Source organism: Macaca fascicularis, chromosome X (genome assembly GCF_037993035.2).
Source record: "Macaca fascicularis isolate 582-1 chromosome X, T2T-MFA8v1.1".
Lineage (NCBI taxonomy): Eukaryota > Metazoa > Chordata > Mammalia > Primates > Cercopithecidae > Macaca > Macaca fascicularis.
This window is the reverse complement of record NC_088395.1, coordinates 54987156-54996459: the sequence shown is the minus strand read 5'-3', so window position 1 is coordinate 54996459 and position 9304 is coordinate 54987156. Positions and strand designations below refer to the sequence as shown.

General features: G+C 49.2%; 1 protein-coding gene across 1 annotated transcript; it reads right to left on the bottom strand.

Moving 5' to 3' along the window:
• Positions 1 to 526: 526 nt before the first annotated feature.
• APEX2 (apurinic/apyrimidinic endodeoxyribonuclease 2) lies at positions 527 to 7811 on the bottom strand. The gene is made up of 6 exons (XM_005593700.4): positions 7555 to 7811; positions 6503 to 6586; positions 5704 to 5884; positions 5026 to 5172; positions 4408 to 4477; positions 527 to 1788 (listed from the first exon to the last, which is right to left on the bottom strand). Exons 1-6 carry the CDS (start codon positions 7709 to 7711, stop codon positions 871 to 873), a joined length of 1557 nt encoding a protein of 518 aa, XP_005593757.1. The 5' UTR covers positions 7712 to 7811; the 3' UTR covers positions 527 to 870.
• Positions 7812 to 9304: the final 1493 nt, after the last annotated feature.

Below are 9304 nucleotides of genomic sequence, written 5' to 3'. Positions count from 1 at the left end.
CACTGCGCCCAGTCGACCAGTCCCATTTTCACAAGTGAGAAGAGGCTTGGCTAGAGCAAGCACTGTGTTCAAAGCAATGCTTCCACTTTCCAGGTCACAGTATACGGGAAACATTTCCATGGCACACTTAGGGGCACTAATGATACTACTTGCTAAGCAAGTGATCTTCCCTGAGACTTGTGTGATCTCAGGCCCTGCCTGGCAATGCTGAGGGCTGAGGACCCTATTTCTTTCAACTCTGCAATCCACTGGGGCAGCTGTGGGGCACACTAGTTGGGAAGCTCTGGTTTAAGGCTACATAGCCCACCTCCCTTGCTGATTTAACCGCAGCAGTACAGTAAACTCCTACAACTAAGCAGAGAACTCTTTATGGTGAGCACTGCTCCTCACTCCTCACTATTCCCTCCTCCCTCCTCCCCTTTCCCTGGGAATTATATTATTGGGCTACAGCCAGCTGGCAAACCCAGTATTGAGATAGCTTCTTTGACTCAACTTTATGGAGTACATTCACAATGTCCACTCAAAGTGAAACCCTGAAACAAATACACAGACTTTATTTATGCACAAATACATTTTCCAGCAAAGACAGAAGTGATTTAAAATCACACAACTTCCCGGGGCAGCCAGTGTCTGTGTACTTCAGACAGGAAGGTGGAAAGTGGTGTAGCGGGCTGGGTCACAGCATTAAGGTGCAAAAAGCTCACCAACAAGGAGCTAGGTAGGAAGGTCAGTGAGGAAGAGAGGGCTAAGAAGAGGAAGAGAAGGGTAGGAGACTTTCGGGGAGAAGCAGGAGGCAGCTCAGGGAAGGGGAGCTGGCCTCAGATCACGTGCAGGGGTGACTATGCCAGACGTCCCCAGGCCTCCATTGGTTCAGCTGGGCCTGCTCCAGAGGAAGAAGTTGCACCGGGAGGAGGGGTCAGTGGGAGGACCCCGGGGCCTGGCACACATATAGAAGCGGCGGCCCAGGTTGGGTCCTGGCTTCTTCACAGTACGCATCACACATGGCTCCCTGTGGCCCCCACAGAGGGGTGTGCGCGAGGGCCCCGCCAGCACAGACTTCCAGAATGAGGTCCGTACCTCCTTCTCATCTTTGGCTTCTGAAGCCTTGGCCCGCCCCTTCACCACTTTGGCCACTGCCTCCTCTTCTGGAGTCTTCGGGGTCATGAGGGCGCTCATCAGTGGTGGGCTAGGCAGTTTTATGTCAGGAGAGGCTTGGGGACAGTTAGGGGAGGGCTGAAAGTAGCTCTTCAGGTTTTTCTGGCCTCTGCCAGAGCCAGCCTGACTAGGCCGAGGCCTGGTTGAGTGCACTTGGGCTTTGTTTTGGCACGTCTGTACCCGGGTTTGACTGTTGTGCTGCAGCGCCGACTGCTCCAACAGAGGACTTTGTTCGAGAGGAACTAGGAAGCGAAGGATCTTGAGCTGGGTGCCTGCAAACTCAGGGAGGAAGCGGGTGCACAGAGGTGGGCACTGTTTTGCGGGTACAGAGGACACGCTCAAGACTGCACCCACAGGGCAGTGGTCAGAGCCCATCACCTCAGGCAGCAGGAAAGAGGCCTGAAAGGTGTCTATGACCAGGGTCCTGTCCCCTAGCACATAGTCAAGCCGGGAGCCATAGTTGAGATGGCGGGCGCCGGTCACTGCTGACCAGCAGGTGAAGGCCCCCTCCTGCTTTGGTTGGAAGCAGCGGTAGCTATCGATGAAGGGCCCTACATGAGAGGCAGACTGGCACCCCAAGTTACTGAGCAAGCTGTCCATCCACTTGCGCCCTGGGTCCTCTTCAAAGCATTCCTAGGTGAGGAGGAAAGGGGGTTGGAAGAGAGAGAGACAGAACTAGATACCTAGAACTGGAAGGGACTTAGACTAACTGCTGCATTTTGCAAATAAGAAAATTTGGTTGTCCCAAGAGGACTACTGCTGAAGGTCACACAGTCCAGAATTGGCAGAGCTGGGATTCTGATTTTCATCCTTACTGATTTAAAAGACCATGCTTGTTTTTCCCTCTGCACAAGCTTGCATTTATCTTGCATTGGTCCATCAATGGCAAATCTGAAAGTTTGTTTAATCAGAGCAACTCCCAGAACTGCTTTTTAAAACGATGGAAAACAGGAAGTTAAAAAAGTGTTTGCCTCTAGGAAGTAGGGCTGGGGTTAAGAGTTAGGAAGACTGTCAGCTTCTTCCTTTAAACCCTCTGGCACTATTTGGTTTATCTACTGTGTCAAAGCCCTCAATGACCATTCCTACCTTCTGAGCTGAGGACCTGCAAGGATCCAGGTCTGAATACTTCCTTAGGCTCTGATCCCCAATCCATCATCCATCAGTCCATCCATTCACTCCACCTAACCACCCACTGATTCAATGCAAGGAATGTTCATGGAATACCTATTATGTGCCAAGCATGATGCCAGGGACAAAGTAAGAACCTGATCTACTCCTGGGGACCAAGGAGGCTTCCTTTCGAGAAGTGATCTGGAGGGGAGGTGTGCGGGCTGAGCAAGAGTAACCTAGGTGGAGGGTGCTCCTAACTTTAAGAACAGTCTCTGTGCTGGGAGTGTGGAGGGAGTGTGCTGCATACCCAAAAGACTTGAGGAAAGACCAGACTTGAGACCAGAATACCAGCAGGAAATGGCTGCCATAGTCACACAAGCAAGATGATGGTCACTTGGGCTAGGGTGGGTGCCAGAGGAGACAGAAACATGAAATTATGAGATGATTTGTAGCTAGAATCAACAGTACTTGCAGACTAACTGAATGTGGGAAGCGGAGTAAGAAAGAAAGACAATACTAGCACAATTCCCAGGCTTTAAGTTGAAGCAACCAAGGGGATGATGGTGCCATTTAGAGAAATGACAAGACTAAAAGAGCAAGCCTGGTGGAAAGTGGATATGTTCTGCTATTTTGGAAAGACTGTAAGTCATCTTAGCTGGCACTATTAGTTCTCTTTCCCTGGAGGAGAAAATGAAGGAGGTATACATGAGAGATCTAGGCTACCTCTGAACTAAGTAGAGAAGGCATAAAGGTGTATGATGCTATCACAGGAATCTGAAAGAACACACTGAATGAATGTGTAAGAGGAATGAGGCAGGGAGGGACTGAAGGCTCACACTTTGTAGCATTCTCTCTGCTCCCCACCACACCACCACCACCATTCTCTCGCTTCTGCTCATTTCCCAGCTGGGAGCCATATCTACATTTATGTAGCTCTTCTGCAAATTAATCAAGGAATATTCCCACGGTCCTTCTCTAAGCCAAACCCAGTGCTGAGTGGGACTGTGCCAACATCAATCACTGATCCCCCATCATGAGACATAAGGCAAGCCAAGATGATAGCTGGCTTGTAGATTCTAGGGCAGTGGTTCTCAAGCCTGGCTGCATGATAAAGTCACACTGGGGGCTTTTAGAACGTGCCACTACCCTGGCCCCACACCCAAGAGTTCTGAGTTCATTAGTCTGCAGTAGTGCTAAGATATTGATATTTTTGTTCTAATATGCAGTTAGGGGCTGAAAACCATGGGCCTAGGGGGACTTAGAGATAAGAGGTTCATATAACAAAAAGACAGAGAGGGGGTCATTTCCACCAATTCAGGGCACAGTGAAAAAAGCCAGAATGAGAATAACTTTTACAACAGGCCGACAGGAGACAACCTGTCTAGAGAGGACAAAATGTGTAGGGACACTGAAGGTGGAAATACAGACAGGTCGCAGTCCATGGAGAGCCTTGAATGCTAGGTCTCGATGTTTTCTCTGCATCACAGAGGTAACCAAGAGGTATTGAAAGTTCATAAACAAGAAACACAGTGTATTAAGGAAATGACCAAGGCAATGTGGAATTCACAGTCCTTGAAAACATCTGACCCCCAACAACTCTCCAGCCCCACCTTCTGCCACTCACCTCCCTTCCCGTGTCACTGAGAAGAAAGGGACTTGTGGTTCCCCATGCACACAATGCAAATTCTCACCTTGAAACCTTTGCCCATGCTAAAATGCTTCGCTACTTCAAAGCTGTTCTACTTGTCTGTTAAGATTCAGCCATTTTCAGCTGCCTGTCCTGATGTCTGAGCTCACCTAGGACTCCCATCTCTGAGCTCCCGTAGCCTTCTGGGATGCCATCTGTGTCTCTGCTCTGAGAATACCATCCTATAATTGGCCAGCCATGCGCCTGTAGCCCACCACCATGCTGGAGAGCTCCTAGGAGCCAAGAGTTGGATCTGACTCCTGAGTCCTCAGTATGTGGCAGAGTCAGTATTGTCTATTGAATAAATGACCAATCCTCAGTACTATAAGAATAGTATTGCAAACCAAGCTCCACTTTCCCATAAAGGAAGCTGTCCCTGGGCCAAAAACTCAGCATTGGTTGGCTGGACAAACAGAATCAATCAAGTGGGGCCAGGCACCTAGAGGTAGCCTTACCAGGTTGACTGCGTCCCAGTGGTCAATGGGGCGGTGGGCTGTATTCAGGTCACCCAGAATGATCACATGGCTGAAAAACACAATATGGGATTGTCAGAAAGGGGTGCAGCAGTCCTGGCTCGTATACTTTTTCCTGGGCCCAAGAGCTCAGACAGGCCACCTCCCATATTGAGGCTTCCTAGCCAACAGCAACTCATAGCAGCCTACCTCTCCAATCTTACCACAACCTTGCTGCCTTTCATATCTGACCAACCCAATTCTGATCTCCAAAGGTGACAGTGCTCCATGTTTGACATGACTGCCTCACTGATCAGTACCTAATGGGCATTTTTCTTGTCCTTCAATCAAGGGGAGGTGAGCTCAAATACCACCTCCCCTTGATTGCTCTAACCCACCCTCACTTTCCTGTCCTTCCCTGGAACAAGACTTTCCTTTGCTTCCAGGAACTTTATCATTCTCATCTCATTTCACCCTTAAAACTATTCTGTGGGGTAGAAACAATATCCCTTTGTCTCTGAGTTCTTTGGAAAGGTTCCATATCCCTTTCAATGGAGCTTAACACAGGGCTGGGCACCCAGGACCGACTCAAGGAAGCCTTGCTGCCTAGGCTTGCAGTACCTGCCTGCCGCCAGGAGGGCTTCTGCTCGGATTTGCAGCAAACGATAGAAGCGCATCTTAAAGACTAGCCGCTCAGGCCTCCCAGGGTCCGCATGGGGGCAGTACACGTTGATTAGGGTCAAGATCCTCTCCTTCCCTTCCCACGTGCTAGAGAAAAGAGAAACCTTCAAAAGGGGTCAGTTTCAAACCTCCCCTTCTGTCCCTTCCCCATACCACATGGTTTCCATTTGGTGACTGTCTGGGATGGAAAAGAAAGGGGTTAAAGAGACACAAATGAGCTGGCATGCACAGGACTTGGGGACTGACTACTGGTAAGGCAGGGAGACGGACATCTAAGGATGACCACCAGGTAATGGCGCTGCTATTCACAAAGAGAACACCCAGAAAGAGAGAAACCTGGGGCAGTGAATTCAGCACTAAGTTGCTTTTGAGATGTCTATGGTAATAAGGGCTGGATCACCAGGCCAGCCCCACACTGTAGAGATGGAAACTCAAGCCTCAGAGGGGGAAAAATTTGCCAGGGTCACACACTGAGCAGCCCAGCCAGGACTAAATCAGGAAAGGCAAATTTGGGAACTTCACCATGGTGCATGTATGTTTACAGGGCAAGCCTCAGAATCTTCACACTCAAAGAGTAGCACCAGCAGTGCTCAGTAGCAGGGAGATATGAGCTATTACCGGATCTTATGCTGTGTGAGGAGGGCCCGGCCCTCACTATCCAGAGCCCGGAGTTCCTCTTGGGTAAACTCATCCATGTTTCCATAGCAACCAACATTCCCATTCTGGGTGGCAAACAGGCCACTCAGGCCTTCTTCAGCAGCCACTGGGGTAGCGTTGTCCTTACAGAAGGTGGCTACACCTGGGAACAGACAGGGTACTCTGAGCAGACCTGGCAGTCAATACCCTGTTGCACAGCCTGTCCCACTCCAATTGTCCCCACACAGGTCACCTAAGTCATCTTCATAAAGTGTGGTTCTTGGGGAACCTTATTCAAACCTTGGAGTCTCAGTTCCTGCATCTAAAAAAGCCACAGAATGTTCTAAGTGTTTTACATTGATACATGGTGAGTGCTCGAGAAGTATTAGCAATTATTACTATCACATGGATTAATTAATTTAATCCTCGTAACAGCCCTAGAAGGTAAACATCATCCTCATTTTCTAGCTGAGGAACCTGAGGCACCAAGAGGTAATGTAACTTGCCAGAGGGTGCACAGCTAGGAATGAGCCACAATTCAAACCCTGGGCTTCTGGCTCCACAGTTCACACAATTAAGCACCACACTACTACTGTACTTCTGAGGTCCAGTAGGATAATTCTATCCATAAAAATTATATTTCACGTAATTTACTATTATGCAGCTTTAGCTCTGTAAACTAAATGTCTAAATTTCTTATTACCCTCTCATCAAATATTGGAAACCCTTTTCCCCATCTGCCTCCATCACTAATTTAAAGTCCACAGAAAGCCCCATTTACCAGAATAGCCGCTACGGTTGCGGCTGAAGCTGAAATAGGAGTTATAACCCTCAACGATAGCCAGGGGCTCTGTCAGTGCATCCCCTAGGGAAAAAAAAAAAATGTAAGATTAAGTCAGAGGTAAAACTAGCATCCGAGAAACACAAAGGCCTGGAATTACAGTTGTAGGCTAATTCCTTGCACACATCAGAGCCGGAGTTGGGGGTGACGGGAATGAAGTATCTATGAGTAGAGGAAGACCTAGAAAGATGGGAAATGTCAGAGAGGAAAATGATATCAGAATTAGAAGGCTGGCGGGGGTGGTTAGAGACTATGAAGTGGAGGTGGAGAATTAGGTGGGAGAGGGAAAGAATCAGAGCTAAGCCTGGGGGTCTGGACGATGGGAGGGAGCTGGGGGTGGGGATGGACATATGAGAGGACAGTGGGAATCTGAGCTAAGGGTGAGAGGTAAGAGAGAGGGAATTAGGGGATCTGAACTGGGGATGGAAGGAAAAGGAATTAGGGGATTCTGAGGGGAGATAGAAGGGTGAAGAAATAAGAGGACATCTAAGCTTGGGGTGGGAAATAAGGTGGGAATTAGGGACTTTCAGCTGGGAGGAGAGATGGGGATAGATAAGGGGTACGGGGTTCTGAGGTGGAGGTGTGAAAAGGAGGCAATTAGAAAGACTGAGCTGGGGTCAAAGGTGGGGTGGGAATTAGAGGATCTGAGCTTGGGGCAAGGATGAAGAATTCGGAGGTTTGACTTGGTGGCGGGGAGATGGACAGCGTATGGAAGGAGGAAATTCAGGGGACTGAGTTTGGGGCCAGAGAATGAGTGGGAATCTGACTAGATATGGGGTTTCGAGAAGGAGCTAGTTTGCTGAAGACAGGAAATGGAGTGCAACTGGGGATCTAGCTAGGGTGGGAAATGGGAGTTTAATAGGGAAGAGACCTGGGTCTAAGGGCAGGACTCTAAGAATAGGAAACTGGGAAAGTAAAATTACATGGGACAGGGGGCAAAAGTTAGCGGGAAAGAAAAAGTATGCAGGGATCCTGGAATCCAGAGCGCTCACTGGTCACTTTGGTTTCCTGGAGACAGACGATATCGGCATCCAGCTCGTCCAAAATGCGCCCCACAGCCACGGCGGCACAGTTGCTGGGTTCCTGATTTGCCACCCCTTGCACGGGTCTCCGAATCCCATTGATGTTCCAGCTCACCACGCGCAACATCTTAACGGGCTGGAACACCTCCCAGCCCGCGCCAAACTAGGCGCGAGCGAACAGCTCGCTGTTCCGAAGTTGGCCAGGCCCGCCTCCCGCGTGCGTTTGCGCAGGCGCTCTCGTGCGTACCACAAAAGCGCCTGACGCACGTCGGGCGGGGGCTTCAACTTCCTCAGTTCTCATTGGCGGGAGGAAGAACTGGGTGGACGTGAAAGAAGCAGAGCGGAAGCCTAGGGGCAATGAATGGCGAGAGGAGTTTCCAGTTGGGCTCCCGCGCCTTCCGCTCGGACACCTGAGTCTCAGTACGTTTTTCCTCTACTCAGAAGTCCACGTGGTGCGTCCGGTTACTTACAAACGGGATTTTGCCACTTTGTAGGCGACCCTGAGCGGAACTGCTCAGCAGCCAAAGCCCCGCCCTCAGTGCGACGGACCGCCCACCTAAGTGCACAGATGGCTGCCGCGCTTGCGCCCCAGGAGTAGCTGGCGCTAAGTGCTCGCGTTGAACGGGGCAAAGGGAGGTTCGTGGTTGGAGGAGGGAGCAGTAAGAGTCGCTCCACTGAGATAAGACTTAGGAGGAGGGCCTTTGGCTTTATTGGGGCAGAGGGGAGGAGGAGGAGGCTGTCTCAAGCCTGCCCTGTAGCTTTTATTTGTCTTGGCTCTTAACATTCCGAAGGATGTAGCCGGGCACATCCTTACTCTTGGTTCTGTTTCTCAGATAAGTGAAATCGAGGCCCAGGAAATGTAAGCTCGTGAGCAGCACTGTCTCCGGATGCATCCATGGCTCTTCTGTATATGTTATCGCATTTAATTCTCAGGACAGCCCTGTTTGGGGCATTGAGTCTAAGTTAGAGACGTCGAGTGAATTCACTTCATTCTCACAGTTCAGTCTCTCTTACACTGAAGTAGTAGAGCCAGGATTCAAACCTTATGTTAATTAGCTCAAGGATTACTTTTCTGAGTGTTTTTACTGACCACACACCACCCCAGTTAAGTCTTTTCCTCTGGGGCCCCACGGCACCCTATGGTCCATTCTGTCACAGTACTTATAATACACAGCTGTCATTGACTTCTATTTCTGCTGCCAATAGACTGCCAGCAGCTTGAGAACAATGACCATGTCTGGTTCATCTTGTTAGCCCATCCCCTAATACTGGACACAGTATATATTGGGAAGCAATAGATATTTGTCAGGTGAATGAATGAACAAAGAATAATAGCAAGAGCATCAACAGGTTCATGGCTTGTTTTTGAGAGCACAAAAAATAGAAATAATGGATATGCCCAATGTCCAGGGAAAAGCATAACGATGCATCTTTAGGTTCCTCACCCAGAATTGCACCATAATTATTTTTCCCCCAGAATTTAAGCATTAGAGCCATCGTCCTCAATGGTTACAGCAAAGACGCAGTAAACTGCTTTTCCTCCTGGAGGACTTAAATTTACCAGTTGTTGCTATCAGAAAATAGCTCTGTGATTAAAATAAAATTTGTGTGTCCTAAGCTTTTTCATGCTTTGGGGGTTGTTGACTCAGGATTGACTCCCATGAACGTGACAACTAGGACAAAGGAAATGAACATTTTTATTGCTCTTGCTTCATATTGT

Excerpts from the sequence above, each read along its gene's own strand:
- APEX2 (XM_005593700.4), bottom strand. The coding sequence starts at position 7,711 with ATGTTGCGCGTGGTGAGCTGGAACATCAATGGGATTCGGAGACCCGTG. Across the intron at positions 6,587-7,554 it reads CCAGGAAACCAAAGTGACCA|GGGATGCACTGACAGAGCCC; the intron begins GTGAGCGCTCTG and ends TTTTTTCCCTAG. Across the intron at positions 5,885-6,502 it reads CAACCGTAGCGGCTATTCTG|GTGTAGCCACCTTCTGTAAG; the intron begins GTAAATGGGGCT and ends GTCTGTTCCCAG.